The following is a 23,890-nucleotide window of genomic DNA, read 5'->3' on the forward strand; positions in this document are numbered from 1 at the left end:
TCTGTTCCCCACAGTACTGAGATGTAGGTACACAGGACCACTGGATTTGTTTCTTTTTTTTTTTTACTTTGAGACAGGTTCTTAGAGTATAGCCCTGGCTGAACTGAACTCACAGAAATCTGTCTGCCTCTGCTTCTTGGGTGCTGGGATTAAAGGTGCACACCACCAAGCTGGTCTCCACACATGGCTTCTGATATGGACACTGAGTATTCAAACTCAGATCCTTCCTTTATATTTGTGCAGCAAGTGGTCTTACTAAATCATCCCCCAGTCTTTTACACTTTAATTTACACACACATATAATAAAACTATAAATGTTTTTAATTGTGTGTGGGGGGTGCTCCAATGTGTTCATGTCTGTTATTTTAGCAGTGAGTGGCACAGCATACATGTGGTATTTAAACAACAACCACCTCTGATGTATGTCCTTGCTTTCTACCTGAAACAAGGTCTTCTATCATTTATCATTACATACAACAGCCTAGTTGGCCTGTGAACTTCCAGGAATTCTCCTGTCACCAGCTCCTATCTTACTATAGGAGCACTAAGATTATAAATGTACTCCAGCCTTACACAGGTTCTGGGGATCTGAAGTCTACAGGCTTGCATAGAAAGCACTTTGCCCTACAGCAAATATGTTTTCAAAGCAATGAATAAGTTTATTAGCTAGTCACAGAAGTTATGCACTGGATTTTTTTTTTTTTTGCTTTTTGTTAGTTTTCATTAGCATATAAGGTAATAGGTTTCATTATGGCATTTTTGTGCATGAATGACATATTGTACCCTGCTTACTTGATATACCACTTTGAAATTTAGTAATTGTAAAATTTTGTCTTTACCTCTTCTTGTCCAAATTGCTCCATAGAATCACAGTATACTTCACTATCTGAATCACTTGTCAAATGATGAATTCCTGAAGCATCTTCACTGTGATCATCATTTGTATCTAAATATGAACAAATATCCAGACAGTATAATTATACTCTAAGACAATAAAAACATATTTCATTTTATTTTTCACAACTCATAAGTACTATATTACACTCATTCTGGCAAGGAAATCTCTCTTACCAAGTGACAGTACTTAGTATAGCCTCAAATCCACAATGCTTCTGCCTCAGCTTCTGAAGTGCTGAGATTACAGGTATTCCACCATTGGCTCCAGGTCAATAAATATAATTATATTATATAAACATATAATATATAATTATAGAGTATATATTATATGCATATAACATATTTTTAACTGAAAAGATTACAGCTAGATTTAGGAGGTAAAGGCAGGAGAACCACCACTAGATCTAGGCCACCAGGTCTACAGTTGGGCACTGATAAAACACTCCATGGCTGGGAAAGTAGGGGAGTTTACTGCCTAGCCTGACTACTTGAGTTCAATGCCCAAAGCTCAAATGATGGAAAGAGAGCGCCAACTCTACTGAGTTGTCCTCTGACCTCCATAGACCCCCACCATGGTACCCACACAACTACACATTATGAAAACATAGAAAACAGAAAGCATTCTGGCTCTAATTCACTGTTTCAAAGTAACAAAGCCTTACAGTAGTATTAACAACCCTAAGAAGACATTACTAAATAAGAGATTTTAAGTCCTAAATTATTCCTAAACATCCTATAATTGTTTAAAGAATATTTTAGTTGTAGGAAAAAGGTTAGATAAAGAAGTACTTAAGAACAATACCTTGGTGAACACAGACAACATTGTTTCCAGTCTGCTCCAAGCTGTGATCTACAGGTTTTGCTTCTTCATTGCTTCTGCCACTCGGGGAGAAATTGGTATGAACATCATTGTGTGTATCCTGAACAAAGCTATCCTTAAAGCCATTGGCAACGATGATTTCCAAATTCCTATCTGTTGCCTTATTCGTCATTTTCTTATCTTGTAAGGGGGGGAAAAAAGAAGATGAGATGCATAAAAATACCTAGTAACCAGGCATAGTGACACAGTCTTTAATCCTAGCACTCCAGAGTCAGAGGCAGATAGATCTCTGTTGTCTGTGTCTACATAGAAAGCACACACACACACAAAAAAAAAAAAAAAAAGCCAGCACTCGGGAGACAGAGGCAGGTGGATCTCTGTGAGTTCGAGACCAGCCTGGTCTACCAAGCGAGTTCCAAGACAGGTTCCAAAAACAATACAGAGAAACCCTGTCTCAAAAAAACAAGGTTCCAAAAACAATACAGAGAAACCCTGTCTCAAAAAAACAAAACAAAACAAAACAGAAAGTACGAGGACAGGGTTACACAGAAAGACCCTTAGTTTAAAAAAAAAAAAAGTTCTAGACTCTCTAGTCAAATCACCACAATTCTTTTGAACCTATCTGGGGGCTTCCTATCTGGATAGGAGCAATGGTTGAATCTTCTAAAAGGGAGCTATTATTATATGCCAAAGCTCACCCAAAACTCATAGTAACTTTTCAAAATGCTCTCATTCCTCATGACTCTTATAAGATCCTTTAAAACTCATCACCATCATCATTTTGGACTGCAGAGATGGCCCAGCAGTTTAGAGCACTTCCTGTTCTTCAAAGGACCCAAGTTTTGTCCCCAGCACCCATCAGACTCACAACTGCCTAGAGCTTCAGCTCCAGAGAATCCAATACCCTGTTCTGGCACTGCAGGCATCAATATGCTCACACAGAAACAAAACAAATCTAAACAGGAAAACAGGATTTACAATAGCATCTTGCTCTTGTTTGTTTGTTTATTTCTGTTGTTTTGACAAGACAGGGTCTCACTATATAACCATACTCACACACTGGCCTGCCTCTGCCTCACAAATATTGAAATTAAAGGTGTCCACACAACAACAAACCCTGGGTTTTGTTTTTATGAAAAAGGACCTCACTATGTAGCTTTAAATGGCCTACAATTCACTTTGTAATTCAGGCTGGCATTGACTCATAGCAATCCTGCTGCCTCAGCCTCCTGCCTATATGGTTTCTCACCAAACCTGTCTCTAAACATAATCTCTTAAACTAGAGTTATGTATCTGAACAAGTTAATGCACTTGCTGTAAAGTCTGATGACCTGAGTTCAATCTCCAGGTTCCACAGGATGGAAGGAGAAACCTGCCCCCCAAAAGTTTTGATGTCTGGGCTGGAGAAATAGCTCAGAGGTTATGAGCACTGACTGTTCTTCCAGAGGTCCTGAGTTCAATTCCCAGCAACCACATGGTGGCTCACGACCATCTGTAATGAGATCTGGTGCCCTCTTCTGGCACCCAAGTGTACATGTGGGAGGAATACTGTATACATAATAAGTAGATCTTTAAAAAAAAAAGTTTTGATGTCCACTGATGTCCATATGTGCACTGGGGCACACCAACACACAACATCCACGCACAGACACAATAAATAAATACACAAATAACTAATGAACATGCTAAAATGTGTGTGAGTGCGCATATGCACATGGGCACATACGATGGCATATATGGTGGCACATGCCTTTCATCCTAACACTTAGAGGCAGAGGCAGGCCAGTCTCTATGAATTTGAGGCCTGATCTATATACCAAGTTTCTGGACAACTAGGACTACACCGAGATAACCTGTCTCTAAAAACAAAAAGTAAAAAATTTAAATCTATTTTTTATTTTATATTTATGTGTATGGGTGTTTTGCCTGCATTTATGTCTGTATGCTATATGCATGCTCAATGAGTACCCTAGTAGGCCAGGAGAGGACATGAGATCCCCTGAAAATGGAGTTTAGGTGGCTGTGAGTTGCCATGTAAGTGCTGGGAATTAAACCCAGGTCCTCTGGAAAAGCAGCCAGTGCTGCTAACTGCTGAGCCACCTCTCCATCCCCTAGAATAATGTCCTGATATTTTTATATTACCTCAGACAGACAAAATGTTAAAGAAACCTAGAAATGAAGAGAATTACTAGACTAGTAAACTGGCAGTGGCTCTTTCTTTCCAGAATTGGAATTGCTTGTCCTTCTAATAACAGGGCACCAGAATGTGGTACCCCATGATTCCAATACTCCTTCATCAAAATGAGGCGATCCTAACACTCATGAGAAAGAATCAAGATTGTTAAAATTAAGGTCACCCCTGAGCTACATAGAAAAACTCAGTCTCAAAATACAAAGAGCTGAGTACATAGCTCAGTGGTAGTGTTTGCCCAGCATGTTCCAGGTCTTGGATTCAATCTCAGGAAGTAAAGTTTATGCCTTCTTTCTATTCTCTATATTAATTTTACTTTGTATGCATATATCCACACTGGAAATAGCACCTTAAAGTAATACAAACATGGGGCTAGGGAAGTAGATGAGGTGGTAGAATATTTGTATAACATTAATGAAGCCCTGGTCTTAAATACCAACAATGCACAAACTGAGCATAGTAGCAGTCACCTCTAATCCAGCAGGAGGATCACAAGTTCAGGTCAGACTCAGCTACAGAGCATATTCAAGGTCAGCCAGGAACAACTGAAGCATTATTTCCCAAAAATTAAAATTAGGAAAGTATATTAAAAAGGGCTGGAGAGACGGCTCATCAATTAAGAGCACTGGCTGATCTTCCAGAGGACCTAGGTTCTATTCCCTACACCCATATGGCAGCTCACAACCACCTGTAATTCTAGTTCCAAAGGATCTGATTCCCTTTTCTGACTTCTGAGAGCACTGCACGTACCATAGTACACAGACATACATGCAGACAAAATGCCCATACGCAAAATAAAAGTAATACCCCCTTTTTAAATTATGTAATACATTACTTTATGCACTTATTTGGGAGAATAGCCTATTCTTGTCCAACCTCAATTAACACCCATTTTATTATTAAGTAAGGCTGGCTGCCTGTATATTCCATAGTAGAGCATTTTGATCCACTGAAAACCTTGATACACAGTCAATACCTCAAATGCCACCACATGCATCAATATACAAAAAAATAAAAATATAAATAAATAAGTAAAATCAGTGCAAATCTTCTCATGTCCTTTTATCTTATCTGGTACAAAATTATTAACTGTATTAGTTACCCAAGACTTACCATTACTGTCACTCTGTTCTGCTCCTTTTAATTCTTCTTGGGCCTCTTCTTCCTCAGACTCAGCTCCACTATCACTGCTCTCAGTCTTACCATTAACAGCTTTGGCATTTGAAGAGATCAGGACACTGCCAAGATCTAAAAGATGAAATGAAAAAACCTAAATCAGTAATATGCTAATTTACCTTATGTTGAAATTTACAAAACAAAACTAGTAAATCGTTTTTTAATTGCAATAAATGGAGGTTAGAGAGATGAGTCAGAGTTTAAGAGCACTGGCAGCTCTTCCAAGGGTTCAGTTTTAGCACCTACATGGTGGCTTATAACTGTCCATAACTCCAGTTCCACTTACACGTAAGCAAAACACTCTTACACATAAAATATTAAAAATATAAATGTTATTCTTTTACTCATTTATAACTACACAAATTGCTTCAATTGCCAGTTTACAACAAAAATTATAATGCTGTCTTAACAATCCTTTCTGAAGCCAAGGGAGAACTAATTTTAAAGTTAACATCAATCAAAAAAATAAACTTGAGCATAAATGGCCTCCATACTTAGTAACTGAAAAACGATTTGCACCAGGAAGTGGTGGTGCACACCTTTAATCCCAGCACCTGGGAGGCAGAGACAAGTGGATCTCTGTGAGTTCAAGGCCAGTCTGGTCTACAGAGCAAGTTCCAGGACAGCAGGACAGGCTCCAAAGCTAGAGAGAAATTCTGTCTCAAAAAACCAAAAAAAGAAAAAGAAAAAAGAAAAAAAATTATTTGCAAATTGCCAAAAACATCAATATGATATTTTAGCCTTACCACCAGTGTCGCTGGTCTCCCTGATAATATAGATGGACTACATTTAAATTGTTGAGATAAAGCCTCACACTATAGCACCGGCTGGCTTAGAACTCACTATGTAGAGCAGACTAAACTCAAACCTGCACAAAGCTTCCTGCCTCTGCTTTCAAAGTGCTGGGATGACAGGCATGCACCACCAAGCCCGCCTAATTTCTTCCTATTAGATATAGAATGCTACATGAATCTGTATTATCGCCCTGGCACAGAAGTCATGATAATCACTCCATTATTCAATTTCAGCATTTGTGCTGCTGAACAGGTGCTATTTACATTTTCAAATTTTTTCATATTATCTTTTAAGGCCTGGGGTATACAACCTAATTTTTATGTATTTATAATGTAGATGATAGATGATAGATAGATAGATAGATAGATAGATAGATAGATAGATAGATAGATAGATAGGTAGGTAGGTAGGTAGATAGTTTCAAGACAGGATTTCTCTGTGCAGTCCTGGCTGTCCTATCACTAAGTCTGTAGACTAGGCTGACCTCAAACTCAAGAGATTCACCTGCCTCTGCCTCCTGAGTGCAGGGATTAATGGTGTGTGCCAACACTGTCAGTGATATAAACTTTTTTAAAACATCAATTTTATCGCCTAAAGAAGCAAATTGAATTGATCAAAGTTTACCCTAAGAGAAGACACAAACCACAATGTGCTTATCAATCAACTGAGATCTAATTAAGGGTCCATATCCTTAAGGGTCCCATGTATTACCATTGCTGTTGAGTTCTGGTCCACATCTTGAGAAACAACAGTGAACACCATCTGCATAGTCTTTTTAGCATACTAATGAACACTTAAGAATACAGAAAAGGCTGGTGTAGTACTTATAATCCCAGCACGCAGGAGGCTAAGGCAAGAGGAATCCTGAGCTCAGGTCTATATACTGAACCTTGTCAAAACTCAAATAAAATGCCGGGCGGTGGTGGTGCACGCCTTTAATCCCAGCACTCGGGAGGCAGAGGCAGGCGGATATCTGTGAGTTCGAGGCCGGGCTGGACTGATAGCCTCCAAAACAATACAGAGAAACCCTGTCTAGTAAAAACAAAACAAAAAAAAAAAAAAACAAATAAAACAAAACAAAGAAAAAAACAGGAAAAAAGTGATCTTCTACCATAAACTTTTTGGCTTTCTCTTACAAAAATCTACTTTGGCATCAGCAATATGTCTCAGTGGGCAGAGATGACTGACACAAACCTGACCTGAGTTCAATTCCTGCAAACTACCCTGGGGTGAGTATACAATCATGCATCAGTGTGTACACATGCATGCATGGTGAGCGTGCATGCGTGCGTGTGTGTACATGCGCAGACACAGAATCTAACTTTAAAAGTCAGTAAAAAGATCCAGGCAGTGGTGGCAGGAAGCAGAGGCAGGAGGATCTCTGTAAGTTCGAGGCCAGCCTGGTCTACAAAGTGAGTTCCAGGACAGCCAGGGCTGGTACACAGAGAAACCCTTTCTCAAAGAAGAAAAAAAATTAAAAAGAAAAAAATATCCAATTACATTAAATTCCAAAATATCCATACACCTTTAACAGTGAGGCCTACATTCTGAAAATTTAAGTCCCCCTAACTAACCAAAGACTAAAACTTCAAGTCTATTTTCTTTTAGAGAATCATGATATCTCCATAGTTCTAAAAATCAGACTGAGTCTTACACATAACAGACAAGTATTCTACTAATAATGGTCACTCCCAGTCCTAAGGTATTGTATTACATACCAAAGACTTTTTGTCTAGAACCTTGTGTATGCTCAGCATGAGAGAAGAATTTTTTGGTTTTGATTTTTTTTTTTTTTTTTTTTTTTTGGTTTTTCGAGACAGGGTTTCTCTGTGGCTTTGGAGGCTGTCCTGGAACTAGCTCTTGTAGACCAGGCTGGCCTCGAACTCACAGAGATCTGCCTGCCTCTGCCTCTCGAGTGCTGGGATTAAAGGCGTGCACCACCAACGCCCGGCCTTGTTTTTGATTTTTAAAACAAAGAAAAAATAAAAACAAGTACACACATACACACATAAAAAGAAACTCACACCCATGAATATCTTCATCAAATGTAACAAGAACCTGCAAACCTCCATCAAACAGACATTTGCAACAAAACCACCTGACAGCAGAAAACATAACAACAATACAGTTATGGGATAATGAACACTATTCAACATCCAAACATCTACATAAAATTCCATATTAACATACTAAATGGCAAAAGCTACATGATTATTATATAATGAAATGAAAAAACAAAATCACAATTTTCTTGTTATAAAAATGGTAAAGAAACAAAGAATAAAATAGAACTTCTTAATAAAGAACAAAAGACTCATAAGAGGCTGAGAGATCAGCATGGCAGTTGATAGCACTGGCTGCTTAGGATCTAGATGCCATGCCCAGAACCCACATACACAGTTGCTCACAATCATCCACACTGCAGTTCCCAGGAATCTGATGTCCTCTTCTGGCCTCCCCAGGCACTAGGCACACAAGTGGTACACAGGCATACATGCAGACAAAACAGCCATACACATAAAATACAAATAAATCTTTTTACAAAATTATCTAGGAGCTAGAGATGGGGCAGTGGTTAAGAACACTGTCTGCTCTTCAAGAGGATCTGGGCTCAATTCCCAGTACCAACAAAGTAGCTCACAACCATGTGTAACTCCAGTTCCAGGAGATGATGCCCTCTTCTGACCTCCAAGGGCACCAGGCATACAAGTGGTGCACAAACACACCTGCAGACAAAACAACCATACACATAAAATAATACAATGATTCTTTAAAATTATCTGTTATATATGGCATGCTCAAATGTACAGAAAATTTCTGAATAGCAAAAACAACAACAACAACAAATGCCTGGGCTACACACAGTTCTAGACCAACCTGACCTACAATGAGGTCCCATCTCACAAAACCTAAAAATTGCAATCCCTAACCAAGTAGTGATGGTATATGCCTTTAGTCCCAGTATTCAGGATAGAGAGGGAGGCAGATTCCTGTGTGTGAGCTGAGGTCACACCCAGGTCCAGAGGAAGTTCCAGGACAGCCAGGGCTACACCGAGAAACCCTGTCTGAGAAAAAAAAAATCCAGTACTTAGGAGGTGAAAGAAAAGAAGATAACTGTTCCAGGTCAGTAAGTTTTGGGTCAACCAGGACTATATAAAACAAGACCCTTTGAAAGAAAGAGAGAAAGAGCAAGAACAGATAGAGAGAGAGAAGGAAAGAAAGAAGGAAACAAGCAAGCAGCCAGGCATGGTTGCACACTTCTGTAATCCAACAACTTGAGAGGTGGAAATAGAGTAATCGAGGGTTCAAGGCCATCCTCACCTACATAATGAGTTCAAAGCCAGTGCTGTCAACATGAAACTATTTCTAAATAAACAAATATTTTAAAAATAAGCTAGAAAAACATTTGCTTCATGGTATTACTACCATATTTCATAAAGCAAAATCATTTATCAGAACAAAACTGGCCAGTGAGATGGCTCAGTGAGTAAAGGCACTTGCTATCAAGTCTGAGGACCCGAGTTTTCAGCCCCAAGACTCACATGGTAGAGAGAACTGAGTCCCACAATTTTCTCTCTGACCTTTACTCTCAACGCTATGGCATGAGTGCACTAAATAAATATTTTTTAAGTTAATTAAGAACAAACAAGCTGTGTGGTGTTGTCACACACGTTTAATCACAGCACTCAGGAGGCAGAGGCAGGTGGATCTCGAGTTTGTGGCCAACCTGGTCTACAGAGCAAGTTCCAGAGCAGCCAGGTACCCAAAGAGACCATGTCTTGAAAAAAATTAAAAAACAAAGAAAATGAACAAACACAAAAAACTATTAATTCTTCTGTATTTCTGTAATATAAGGTAAACCACTCGGCATATTTTAATACATTAAAACTTAGAATTTAATAATATTTTAGAATCTCATATAATGGGTTTGCTTTAAATAACAATTCATAGATAAATTTATGGGGGTTTTTTGGGGGGGTTGTTTTTTTTTCCGAGACAGAGTTTCTCTGTATTGCTTTGGAGCCTGTCCAAATTTATGTTTTATGTATTTGTGCAGAATTACTTTTTCCTTAAACTTTTTTATTATTTATTTTTCTATTAGTATTTTTTTAATTATTTCATTTTATTTTCTATATGGGCATTTTGCCTACACGTAAGCCTGGGCACTACTTGAATTCCTGGTACCCACAGAGGCCAGAAGAGAGCATGATATCCTCTAGAACTGGAGTTGAAGATGGCTGTGAGCCACCATGTTAAGGCTAGGAACTGAACCCAGCACCTCTGGAAGAGCAGCCAGTGCTCTTAACCACCGAGCCATTTTTCCAGTCCCATTACTTATTTTTACTTCTGTGTTTGAAGGTATGTGAGTATGAGTGTATTCCATGTGTGTAGGAGACCACAGAGCCAAGAAACCATCTGATGAGAGCTTAGAGATGGAGTAATAGGCAGTTGTTAGCTCCCTGACATGGGTTCTAGGAGTCAGACCAGCTCTGTAAGAGCAAGAAGCAGCCAGTGCTCTTAACCACTAAGCCATCACTCCAACCCCATTGCCCTATCAATTTTAAACATGGATTTCATTATTCCTACCTTCTAAGTATTTGGAGATTTTCTCCAATCGGACTGGCATGTAAAAGTAAAGGAGAAAATTAGACAGATAGGTATTAGTGTATGCATAATATATCAGTTGCTGAGTTAAGAAAAAAAAGTAAAACAATGCTGAACAGGATTACACATGCCTGTAACCCCAAAACAAGGGTGAGTGAGACAGGAAGACGGTGAGTTTCTAGAGGCCGGTCTGGCCTGACCTTGTACAAGACTCTGTGTCTTGAAAAGAGACATAAGACTGTCCAACCTGAGGTCAAGTCAGTACTCTTGCCACTCTTTTTGTCTTCTACAATTTCATAAAATGGACCTATAACATGCAGCAATTCTTCAACTTTCTCAGTCATGGGCATAGTTTCAAGAATCTGTAATTAAGAGAAAGAAATACTGTAAAATCACAAACTATTAACTTGGTCTGTAGCTGTACAAAATCGACTATTTTTAGTTTGCCAATAATTTTCAGATTTGAAGTTTATTAGCAAACTCCTCAAAGGGACTACATTAATTATATAATGCACATAAATTAGTTTATTTGAAATATACTAGATATATATACCAAAGATCTAAGTTTATTCTTGGAGCTGGAGAGTTGGCTCAACTGGTAGTTAAAGAGAACCCAGATTAGGTTCCCAGCACCCACATGGTGGCTTCACAATCATCTGTAACTCCACATATGACCTCTGAGGGCTCCTATATGCATGTGGTCCACATATACTCAGGCACATACACATGAATTAAAATAACTTTTTTATTTTAAAATATTTTCATTTGAGACTATTTTATGAGGGCTTCACATGAAAAGATTATCTATGTGGGAAGTTGTACATTAAAATCTGAAGTTTATTTAAAAAAACAGAAAACAGTAGAGCTAGAATTAAATTATATCTGTTTGACATTAAGGAAGTTTCTAAGAGAACATAAAGCAAGAATTGATAAACTCTTAGATACCTTCAGGACTATGAGACAATTTAAAATCATCCATTTGTTTCTTTTGGGGCTTCGGGTTTTTGTTTTCATTTTTTGTTTGGGGGGTACAGGATCTCACTTGTGTACCCCTGGCAGTCCTGGCTGGTCTTGAACTCATAGAGATCCTCCATCCACAGTCTCCAAAGAGCTGGGATTAAAGGTGTGCCTTGACCATGCCCTGATGAGACAGGGTCTTAGCACTGCAGCCCAGGCTGGCCTCAACTCCTAGCAATTCTCCTGCTTCAGAGTCCAGATTACTGGAATTACAAACACAATCACCACTCCAGTTCCCTTTCTTACTTTAAACTGTGGTTAAGCCATTACTCAATAAAACTAGATAGGAAAAAATGGATAAATACTAATGTCAGTTCAACTTTATATTAAATTATAGAAATGTATCTTGAACATGTTTATACAGTGTTAGAGGTTAAGAAAGAGGTTGGCAAGAAGACTCAGTGAGCCAGGCGGTGGTAGTGCATGCCTTTAATCCCAGAATTCCAGAGGCAGAGGCAGAGGCAGGCAGATCTCTGTGAGTTTGAGGTCAGCTTGGTCTACAGACTGAGTGCCGGGACAGCCAGAGCTGTTACACAGAGAAACCCTGTCTCAATAAAATAAAATAAGATGGTTTAGTGAGTAAAGGCACTTGTGACAAGCCAAACAACCGGTCAATACTTAAAACCCACACAGTGGAAGGAGAGAACTAAGTCCTATAACCTGTTCTCTAAGTGTCATATATAAATAAGTAAGTATAACTTTTTATTTGTGTTTTATGTACATTGGTGTTTTGTCTGCATATATGTCTGTGTGAGGGTGTAACTTCCCCTGTAACAGGAATTAAACAGTTGTAAGCTGCCATGTGGATACTGGGAATTGAACCCATGACCTCTGCAATAGTAACCAGTGCTCTTAATCATTGAGCCATCTCTCCAGCCCCAAGTGTAACTTTTTAAGAAAAGAATTATCAAACCACAATGCCTTTTAATTCTCTCTGCTTTTGAAGGACTCCTTTGTTTCTGTGCTACTGAGATAGATAACAGCTAAAAAAATTAAATCTGCCCTCTGTTCCAAAGTCCACTAAATAAAAGTTGTGAAAATGTAACAAAGGGCACAGCAAAGAGTAGCACAGGCAATACTTAAAAAAAAAAAACAGCAAGATATCATTCTGAATTTTCCAAATAAAAATTATTAAAAACCCTCTATATGGTGAGAAGACTAATTTGCTTATTACAGATTTCCTTCACGTTCAAAGGCAGTTTCTTTATGATCATTAGACAGGGCTGGACATGTAGTCAGTATGGTTGGCTTGTATGTATGAAGCCATGGGGGTCTACTCCCAATACCACATAAAACTGGGCTGCATGGTGCTTGTCAATAATTCCAGCATTCACGAAGTATAGGGAAGATAACCATGTCATCCCTGCCACAGATCAACTTTGAAGCTGCTAAAGCTACATAAGACCTTTCTGGCCCCTCTCTTTGCTGCCTTCTCTCTTTCCCGCCGTTCCCCTGGGGCAGGCAGGACTTTTCCTGTCTTCCTCTTCTCTTCTGTCCTCTTTCTGTCTCTGTGTCTCTTTACCTCTTTTCAATTTCCTACCCCTCCCTCCTTCCTTCCCTTTCTAATAAAACCTCTCACTCATTAAAAAAAAAAAAGCTACATAAGACCTTGTCTCACAAATAAATATATAAATTAGAGGTGCTGGACATATAGCTCAAGTTGAGTAGTTGGAATGACATGGGTTCAACCACGACTACTGTCACACACACAAAAAGTAAATTCAAGTTGTTCTGGCTATTTTTATTCTCTACTATGAATTATTTTCCCTACCTTTTTCATTTCTTCAACATATGCAATCATGGCTTCTTCTTTAGTCATATCACCCAATGAACTCCAAGCATCCCTAGAAATGAAAATATAAAGGTAATAACAAAAAGATACTTGATTTTTGAGCTAGGCATGCTAGTTCAAGCCTGAACCCATTAAATAATGAAATTATGATAACTGCAGGAAAATGGATACAATTAGAGAAAATCATATGAAATGAATTAAATCAATCTCAGTAAGACAAACATCATGTTTTCTTTCACAAAATCATGTCTGTACTGATGACATGAAAGTTAAGTAAAATGAAGGAGCCCCTCAGGGGACTAATGGGGGAGGGAAGACATGAAAGAGGAGGAAGAATGGGAGGGTAGTAGAGTATGGGAGGCATGTGCTCAAAGTATACTGCATGCAAATAAGCCTTATGTACCCTTTTATGATAATTTTTGAGCATATAAAACAAGAGGATTTTAAACATTAAGCATTCACCCCATTCACATATGTGTAGACCACAGAAGACAGAAGACTATAAACTATGAATAAATGTTTCCTAAAGACCCTTTAGCCGGGCGTTGGTGGCGCACGCCTTTAATCCCAGCACTCGGGAGGCAGAGGCAGGCGGACCTCTGTGAGTTCGAGACCAGCCTGGACTACCAAGCGAGTTCCAGGACAGCCTCCAAAGCCACAGAGAAACCATGTCTCGAAAAACCACAAAAAAAAAAAAAAAAGACCCTTTAAAAGTTTTCAAGGATTTTTAAATAATTTATTTGCATGAGTGCATGTTTGTAGAAGCTTATGTATGTGCAGGAACTCAAAGAAGCCAGAAGAGATTGCTGGACTCCCTGGAACAGGAGTTCCAGGAAGTTGTGAGCCACCATAGGTCCTCTGCAAAAGTAAGTACATTTAATCACTGAGTCATCACTCCAGCCCCAAAGGTCTAGTATTACTCTTTAATTTTTGTGCGCATATATATGGAGCCTGAATATATGTGTGTGTGCCATTTGCATGAAACTGCCCTGACAGGCCAGAAGAAGGCATCAGATCTCCTGGAACTGGAGTCACAGGCAACAGGCCAGAAGAAGGCATCAGATCTCCTGGAACTGGAGTCACAGGCAGTTGTAAGACACCAACTGTGGGTACTAGGAACCAAACCCAAGGCCTCTGCAAGAGTACCAACTGCTTTTAACCACTGAGCCATCTCTCCAGCCTCAAAAAAGATTTTATGTCATTATAAAGAACAATAACAGTAACAAATGGTTTAGAAGACAATAAAAACTGTGAAAGTCATGTTGCACATAAGTAGAAATTCTGGTTTAAAATTTTCCATTAATTTAAATGTATAACTAATTTATATTCTAGAAATAAAGATGGAAATAGGGCTGAGGCTGTTATGCAGTTGGTAAAAGTATTTACCTAGCATGCACAAGGCCCTGGAATAAACTAGGTTTTGTAGTTCATGCCTGTAATCTTGCCTATAACCTCAATACTGGGAAGGCAGAGAAAGCCAAAGTTCAAGGCTACGTATCAGTTTTAGGATGAGAGTGTCTCAAAAAAAAAATAACACAAATCCCCTCTTCAAACATTTTTTTAAGCAGTTCAACTCTAGGGAAAAAAATAATAATTTCCATCTGTGAATCCAGTGACCTAATTATTTGAAAAACGTGATGCACTAATTACCATTCTCCACTGATAAAGTCAGGATTTTGTAACTCTGCAATAGTAAACATATCAGCTGCTGACAAGTATTACTCAATTCAGAAAATGGTAGCGTATCTAAATATCTCATGACTCTTACCTATAACATTAGGAACCAATATTCTACTCAAGTACAAGTGGGTCAGGAGTCATCTTAGACCAAAGTAAATGTAGCAGTTCCTGAGTCATGCCGAGTTACACATTACCTTAAACTCTCAAAGCAAACAACTCACTTGACAAGCAAAAGCCATTATTTTCTTTGGCAGTTCAAATAGATAAGTTTGTTTTTTGCTTTTTTTGAGAAACGGTCAGGCTGGCCTCACACTCACTAGGTAGCCAAAGGTAGCCTTGAATTCCTGATCCTCCTGCCTCTTTCTCAAACTGTTGGAATTAATGAGTTATACTGCTAACAGCAAACTTGTTCATTTAATATGGGGGATTGGTCTACAGGTGGTGGGAGGAGCCTCCACAAAAGGACAGAAAGACTAAATGCAAACATTTTCTATCTGTAAAGTACCTACCCACAGCACTGCTGTTTTTCTATCTTCCCCAAGATTTTCCTAATTATGCAAAATGTACTAAAGAATAAAATTATGAGCAATACCTACGAGGCTTTATGCACAAAACACATAAGGGAACAGCTGTATAATTAATTCACTTAATGAAAATTCTTCCTTAGCTCTGTAAATAAAATTACCATTTATATCTTCCAATGGGGTCCCAGAATCCAGGCCTTGAAAGCTTACAGGGTCCTTCAGTTGCCTGTTTGTAGAAGCTATAGAACTTGAGCATCATTTCATTGGTTGGCTGGAATGATCCTATGGGAAACAAACATTAAATACAAACCACGTGGGACTACAACTCATAAAATAAAGCTGTGTACTAGCTGAGCCAGTGGTTTCTTGTTTGGTTTGGTTTTATTCAGATAGTCTTACACTTGTCTGGAACTGCTAGGTAGCCCAAACTGGCTTCAAACTCAACAATCTTTCTGAATCAGCCCCCTGAGTGCTGATAAAAGGGCAGAAGTCACCACAACTGGGTTACATCTCTTTATAATTCAGATCATTTATTTCTACCTGAAAAACATCAGGTATTAGTTGTTCTCCTTTGATTTCAAAAAGTTCTCAAAATTTAAGGTTTGTTGTTGTTGTTTTGTTTTTGTTTTTTCATTTTCTTTTTTTGAGACAGGGTTTCTCTGTGTAGCTTTGGAGCCTATCTTGGCACTCACTCTGTAGACCAGGCTGGCCTCAAACTCACAGAGATCCGCCTGCCTCTGCCTCCTGAGTGCTGGCATTAAAGGCATCTGCCACCACCACCCAGCTGAAAGTTTAAACTTTTAAGAACAATATCAGTTCAATAAATAAATTAGCAACCATTTTACAAATGTAACTGAAATAACCAACAGCTATTACATTAAAAAGAAATATATGAAGAACTGTCTTCAAAGAAATTAATATGTCTAAAATTACAAGTATAAATGAGAAATGTTACATATTATTAGTTATTATTATTTTATTACTATTTACCAAAGTTCATACTAATGGCTTTTCCAAAGTCCTTTATCTAGTGAAAACTGGCAATTTGGCCAAGAAGTTGATATTTACTGTTAAAAAGTTTTAATAACCGAAGTGAACATGCAGCTTTTCACTCATGATACTCAGTTACCATATAAACTGGGCTGACCTGGAACTTACTATGTTACCCCATTAATCAACCTATTCTCGTCAATGATGCCAGGTGGTGCATTCCTTTAATCCCAGCACTCAGGAGGCAAAGCAGGTGGATCTCTGTGAGCTCGAGGCCAGCCTGATCTACAAAGTGAATTCCAGGACAGGCTCCAAAGCTACAGAGAGAAATCCTGTCTCGAAAAACAAAAACAAAAGCCTCATGTTTACTTTGGTTATTAAAATTATACTTTGCATAATATTCAATTGTTTTTATAAAACAATTATATCTATTAAAAGAGTAATTTATCAAAAAAACAAGAAATTAAATAAATAATGAAACAGGGAAAGAATACAGATAGAAAGACCGATGGCTTCGTTCAAACAGTAACATTTAATAACGTTAGACCTCCATACAAACAAACAAACAAACGGACAACTGGTCGACCTGCTCATCTCTCTCTCTCTCTCTCTCTCTCTCTCTCTCTCTCTCTCTCTCTCTCTCTCTCTCTCTCTACACACACACACACACACACACACACACACACACACACACAGATAGATAAATATACATATATAAAGTATAGAAAAAGAAAAACTCACTGAGCACTGAGACCTCCACAAAAATAAATAATATACATAGATAGATAAATAAATAGGAAAGGATGCAAAAAAATGAGTAATTTATAACTACAGCTCTAAAATATATACTGCAAAGAAATATAAATAATGGCATAGAAATTTCATGACCTGCTATTAAATGGGGGAAGGAAGAAAGCATCTTAGAAAGCCATAAACAGGGGCTGGAGAGATGGCTCAGTAGTTAAGAGTAATAGCTGCTCTTGCACAGACCCTAGGTTTGATTCCCAAAACTCAGATGGCAACTCACAACCATCTGTAACTCTATCTCCAGGGTATCTGATACTCTTTTCCGGTCTCCATGGGCTTGTGACACGTACAAAATACAGAGACATACAAGCAAGCAAATCAGTCACACACATTACGAGAGGAAAAAAAAAAAACATATATAATAAGACCAAAATAAGGTGTGGTGTGTGTGTGTACAGTACAGTATACCAAGTGAGATGACCCATCTGTAATCTCAGCACTTAGGAAGTACAGGCAAAAGGATTACAGTCAGGGAAAGACCAGAATGAGATAACCAGTGGGATTATATAGTAAGTTCCAGGCCAGCCTAGTCTACAAAGGAACAATTGTGCCAATAAGTAACACAATATGCACGAGAATGTTAAAAGGTGATGTTTCTGGATACTGGGTAGGTATACAGATAATTTCATTTCCCCCTTTTCTGTTAAAAAAACTCAGTGTTGAGCCGGGCGTTGGTGGCGCATGCCTTTAATTCCAGCACTCGGGCGGCAGAGACAGGTGGATCTCTGTGAGTTCGAGGCCAGCCTGGTCTACAAGAGCTACTTCCAGGACAGCCTCCAAAAGCCACAGAGAAACCCTGTCTTGAAACACACACACACACACACACACACACACACACAAAGAAAACCCTGTCTCAAAATATCCAAAAAAAAAAGTGAACTACTTGCATAAAACTCTTAAATCATACTTTCCTATAAATATTCTTAATTGAGCATCTTAAAATACATCTAATTGAATTCCAATATTGTTTCCTTTTTTGTTTTTTTGAGATAGGGTCTCTATGCAGATCAAACTGGTCTCAAACTCAGAAATACACCTGTGTTTGCCTCTGGAGTGCTGAGATTAAAGGAGTGCACCACCACATTGAGTTTATTGTTTCCTTTCTTCATCTAACTGATTTCAACTTACCCTTTAGCTTTCCATGTATCCTCCTCCAATACAATGTTAAAGGTATAAAATAAAACACCATTAAGCCTAGAGCTTGTACATACTAGGCAAGTGATCCACCCCTGAGCCTTCACTCCAGCCTTCCTGATCCTCCAAAGAAAATGGGATTACAGCCTGTGCCACTGTTTTGGAGGGATGCAGGAACTGAATTGGGGCTTTGTACATGGTAATGCATGCCCTACAAGCTTTCAAAACTGTACTTGAAGTTATTGATAAGCTATGCTAACTATTCATACTTTGTCCAAAGATGATAAATAAAACACAAGAAGACATTAAATATTACAGTAATATAGTAATGCTATGTTTGGCTTGGCTTACAAATCTAGCATACTTGGTAACAATGCTTAAGATAATTTTAATCTAATTACTACGAAATGTAAATCATAATGCAAACGGATACAAACTTAAAATGTGAAAGTCTCCCTTCCCAAGCTTCTCTATTTAGAACAGAAAGAAAAATAAAATTTAGTGATGGAAAAAAATTCCTTAACACTGGTCAGACAAAATTACAAAAAGTTTTGCAAATTGTTAACAGGATACACAAACAGAAGAAAACCGTATCTAGATACATCATAGTCAAAATAATCATTTTACAAGTGAATATATTTGTTCTTTCCTTACGTTTCACATAAAAAGTTTCTAAAGGTCTAGATTACACACTTTTGAGTTACGTAGCACCAGACATCCCACCCTAGATTTTTTTTTACATAGTTACTGAGAAGACCCGTTTTCAACGACATAAACTATTTAAAGTCTGGATAATACGTTCACCTTCGGCCTCAAAGATCAGGGGTAATTAACTCACATTCAATACCATCCTTTCAATTACATTCCTATTAATGGCTGAATGGGCGCTAAATAAAGTAGAACCAGCTGAGAGGCTTTAACAGGGTAGCCTAGTGCACGTACCATTTTTCGGCAAACTCTGGATCACCTTCACGGCCGCCTCAAACCTGGTTTCATATACCGATCTTGTGTCCGCCATCTCCAGCTGCCAGAGCCGGCCGCGGTCCCAAGGTCTGTCCGCCGGAATCAGACAGCAGCAGCAGCAGCACCAGCTTTCCCAAGAGCCTGCATGAAACTGAACACCGAGCGCAGCCGCGGATTACGATAGCCCGAAGTCTGGCGGCGGGGCAGAACAGCGGGTCAATTCCCCTTTGCCCAGTGCAATCAAGGCCACACCGACCAAGGTGGCCTGTTCCTTCCTCCTTCGTGGGGCGTGACTAAGAGAACATCCCAGCCAACAAAAACAGCAAAACAACTCACCGAGAGGAAGAGCATCTCTAGCAGCAGGCCTTGGGGATTGCGCCGCCAGGAACAGCGGACCCTTTCTCCCACCCCGATGAGGCTGGCCGACCAGCCACACCCCCCATTCCGGAGAAATCGTTCGGTCGGGGGGCACCCTCCTCGCAGCCCCGCCCCGGAGTCACCGGAGGACCCACTAGCTGCTGCTGCCGCCTCCGCCGCGGTGCAGCAAACCCCACCCACCCGCTCGGCCGCGTTGACGCGCACGGACTGAGCGCGCCGGGAGCCTCCGCTGGGGTGGGTCTGCGGGGCACCCCGTGCTTGTTTATGTTCCGGCTGGGGGCACAGAGGCTGGTGACGCACTAGGATTCTACACCGGGTCCCAAAGGCGCCCCTGGTTACCGCTAGTGTTAGAGGGAAAGAAAAAAAAAAAGAGTCCGCGATCCTCAAGCCTGGCCTCTCTCGGGTTAAACCCTGTGGTAGTACTGAGTCATAGAAATTCGCTTCCAAACTTGCTTTTCGCCACTTAATCTGTGACCGAGGGCAAGTCGCTTGGCCTCTCCAGCGGATTTACACCGCGCTAAAGGGTAGACGGGGATTAAAGACGAGGATGGGAGTGCTTAGCCTTGGCCCACAAGCTTTCCCCGCCTCCGCCAAGGGCGGCGGGGGAGCGAGCAAAGATGAGCGGCGGTCGTCCGCACCTCCCCACTCTTCACGCCCACGAGTCAGGCACAGCCCACCTCCTGGCCGGCCGGAGGGTGCGGATGGAGAAGCGCGCGTGCGGAGCTGCCGAGCAGTCCCGGCGTGGGCGGAAAGCTCGCACGGACGTGGGGTCCTGGGGCCTGCAAATCCAAGGACGCCCTGTTGGGTGCGTCATTTTTGTCGGTTTTAGGATGGTTGGGAGGGTTACTCGTACAATCTAGTTGCGAACCACAAACAACTCTTCCCTTAGAGCCGCGGTGTCGGCATTTACCTTGAAATAGCCAAATGACGGGCAAGGCCTGTCCGGTTAGGTCTCGACGCCTGCCCCCTCACCTTGCCCCGCGGGCTTATGGGAACTGTAGTCCCCCGGCGCTTCCGGACACCTTCCTCAGTGGGCTGGCGTCATCCCCTCCAGTTCCGGTTCGGTTTCTCAGTGTAGCCCACACTCCCTGTATGGCGGAAGTCCTTTTTTTTTTTTTTTTTTTTTCCCGTTTGCGTTTGGGGAACGGCCTCCGAAGAGTGTGCATCCTGCGCTCCCTGCAAAAAGTAGTTTCTCTGACAGGCATATTTATTCCCCGACAGCAGGTTCACCTTGGCATTGCGGGTAGTGTCACCTGAAGAATTCCCTCAGAACTCTTGCGCCCTGTACTGAAAGGTGACCGGGTGTTAAATAACCCAGGAAAAAATTCAAGACTCACCGATTAACCAAAAGACAAAACACTGAGGAAGAGTAAGCGCAGGCATCGGGAGAGAATCGCTTACAAGTACCTCACCGCCTTCATATGTGATACTTGGCAAGCGTACGATGTATTCCAAAAGCACTGTAGGGTGTTTATAAATGAGGAAATGTTAGTTGACTTGCCCAAGGTCCTAAAATTTAGTGAGTTAGTAAGCTGTCAATCAAATCATAAAGTCTGCTATAATTTAGACTTTTACTCGTGCGAAAGGAAGTTTTAACTTTCTCAAGATGAAAAGGCTTTGCGTGTTTAATTCGTTTTCCTCACCTGCTATTTTTTTTTAACTGAAGTCCTTCTCTGTCCTAGTCTACTCAGTTATGCATATTCATAACAAGGGTTCGGATGTTTAATACTTCATTTTAACAACTATTAATTAGACTTACGTAACAAGCTACCCTGCTGGTTCTGTTGATCTTTAGGTAATATCGATTGCATGTTTTGCTAGTGTTTGCACTGAATTTTATTGTATGGTTTTATGAATTTCCAGTTATAGAATAGTATAAGGATAAAGGAAATTAAGGTTGTTCGGGTAAACGATTTTTAAAGTAGCTTTTTTTTAAAGTAACTAAGTGTCTACAAATAAATGGACTTTTTAAATGTGGTTTATATACATGGAAAACTGATGAACCTTAAGAAAAATGAAAACCTCCCAATCTTTGTTTTTGTTACATTTAGTTGTGTCTATGGAGGGCAGGTCATGTGTAACACAAAAGTGCAAGTCAGGAAAACTTGCAAAATTAGTTCTCTCTTTCTACCATAGGAGTTCTGGGGATTGGATTCAGGTGGCCAGGCTTGGCAGCAAATGTTCTTATTCACTAAGCACTTCGGTGGTCACAAATCCTGTCATTCCTGATTGTTTGGATGGAGCTGCTGATTATGCAAAGTGAAATAAATCAAGCACATGAAAACAAGTATTGCATGATCTAATTGTGAAATATATATATAAAAAATTGATCTCTGAGATTGAAAGTAGTGTTTAGACATACCACCCTAAAGGGACCAGATCTGGTCCAATCGCAGAAGCTAAAAAAGGTTGGGGCTGCTGTGCTGGCTAATTTTACGTTCACTTGACTGTCACAGGCTAGAGTCATCTAAGAGAAGGGAGATCCCAATTGAGAAAATACCTCCTTGAGATCAGGCTGTTGGCAACCCTGTAGAGCATTTCTTTAATAAGTGATTGATGTGCAAGGGCCCATCCCATTGTGGGTGGTGCCATTCCTGGGCTGGTGCTTCTAGATTAAAAAAAAAAAAAAGCAAGCCATTTATGAGCAAGCAAGTAAGCAACCTCTCCATGTCTTCTGCATCAGCTCTTGTTTCCAGATCCCTTCCCTGTTTGTGTTCCCACCCTGACTTCCTTCAAAGATGAACAGTGCTGTGGAAGTTTAAAGCAAATTAGCCCTTTTTGCCCCAGGTCGTTTGACCATGGTGTTTCATTATAACAATTGTAACCCATATTAACACAGCTGCCTAATACTTAAGAAGTTAAGAGTAGAATAATTACTAGAGGTGGGACAGGAAGTAGAGAAACCAGAAGTTTGACTCATGATACTAAGTTATAAGGAAATAAGAGTAAGAAGTTCTCATGTGATAGTATACAGTGGAATAATTATAGATAATCATGTATAGTATATTTTAAAAAATTGGAAGAAAGTGTGATTTTTTTTACCACAAACTAATGATTCAAGGGGCTAGAGAAATAGTTCAGTGGTTAAGAGCACTGACTGTTCTTCCAGAAGACCCAGGTTCAATTCCCAACATTCACATGGTAACTCATAATGTCTGTAACTCCAGTTCCATGAGATCTGATACCTTCTTCAGGCTTCCTTAAGTACCAGGCACACAGTGGTACACAGACATGCAGCCAAAACATTAGTATACATAAAAAAGATTATCAACAATATTTAATCTCTTTAATTGGTTCAAGAGATAGATTATGTAACATGGTTTTAATATTATACAAAGTATATATATGTAAAAATCATAGTATCACATAGATGTATATTTTTCACATTCATTAAAGAGATTAATTTATTTTTGAACAATAATGAGTTGGGGAGTTAGTAAAATGGCTCAGTGGGTAAAAGTGCTTGCCAGCAACCTAACAATCTGAGTTAAATTCCCAGGACCCACATGGAGGAAGTCAAGAGCTAACTCTTGAAAGTTGTACTCTGGTTTACACACACAGAAGGGAAACTGATAAAGGAGAGTCACACTCTAGCTGAGGAGTTCAAACCAGTCCTTGCTGTGAAATAACCCTTTATACACTGTGTGAATAGATGTCACTGTGATTGGTTTATAAACAAGATGACTTCCCAATAGGTGAACAAGATAAAGGTGGGTGGGAAACCCAAACTGAGAATGATGGGATGAGTAAGGGTGGAGTCAGAGAAGTTGCCAAGCAGATGCCCAGAGAGCAGGAGGTGAACGTGCTGTGCTAATGAAGGTACCGCCACCTGGCAGAGCATAAATAAGGAACATGGGTTAACTTAAAATGTAAGATCTAAGCCGGGCATTGGTGGTGCATGCCTAAATTTAATCCCAGCACTTGGGAGGCAGAGGCAGGCGGATCTCTGTGAGTTCGAGGCCAGCTTGGTCTACAAAGCGAGGACAGCCTCCAAAACAATACAGAGAAACCCTGTCTCGAAAAACAAAAAAGAAAGAAAAAAAAACACTCACACTCATAATATAGGATAAAGAAATCTAATTTTTAAAAGGGTTTTCTTTATTTGTTTGTGAGTAAGAGCT

At 39.8% G+C, this 23,890-nt stretch overlaps 1 protein-coding gene across 4 annotated transcripts in view; it reads right to left on the minus strand.

Moving 5' to 3' along the window:
- Acbd5 (acyl-CoA binding domain containing 5) overlaps positions 1–20,779 on the minus strand; it is a 37,448-nt gene extending 16,669 nt beyond the window's left edge. The window contains exons 1-9 of one of the 4 annotated variants that reach the window (XM_040755392.1): positions 20,680–20,779; positions 19,371–19,542; positions 15,659–15,779; positions 13,273–13,345; positions 10,732–10,846; positions 10,467–10,499; positions 5,022–5,156; positions 1,700–1,897; positions 840–946 (exon numbers count right to left, since the gene is read on the minus strand). In XM_040755392.1, the coding sequence (XP_040611326.1) occupies positions 840–946; positions 1,700–1,897; positions 5,022–5,156; positions 10,467–10,499; positions 10,732–10,846; positions 13,273–13,345; positions 15,659–15,779; positions 19,371–19,446 (858 nt within the window). In that variant the 5' untranslated portion in view covers positions 19,447–19,542; positions 20,680–20,779. Of the gene's footprint in view, positions 1–839; positions 947–1,699; positions 1,898–5,021; positions 5,157–10,466; positions 10,500–10,731; positions 10,847–13,272; positions 13,346–15,658; positions 15,780–19,370; positions 19,543–19,727; positions 19,868–20,679 lie in introns of those variants that run through there. The other 3 variants (XM_040755391.1, XM_040755389.1, XM_040755390.1) reach the window with 3 other exon arrangements.
- Positions 20,780–23,890: the final 3,111 nt, after the last annotated feature.

The sequence above is a fragment of the Mesocricetus auratus genome, unplaced genomic scaffold, assembly GCF_017639785.1.
Source record: "Mesocricetus auratus isolate SY011 unplaced genomic scaffold, BCM_Maur_2.0 Super-Scaffold_100013, whole genome shotgun sequence".
NCBI lineage: Eukaryota > Metazoa > Chordata > Mammalia > Rodentia > Cricetidae > Mesocricetus > Mesocricetus auratus.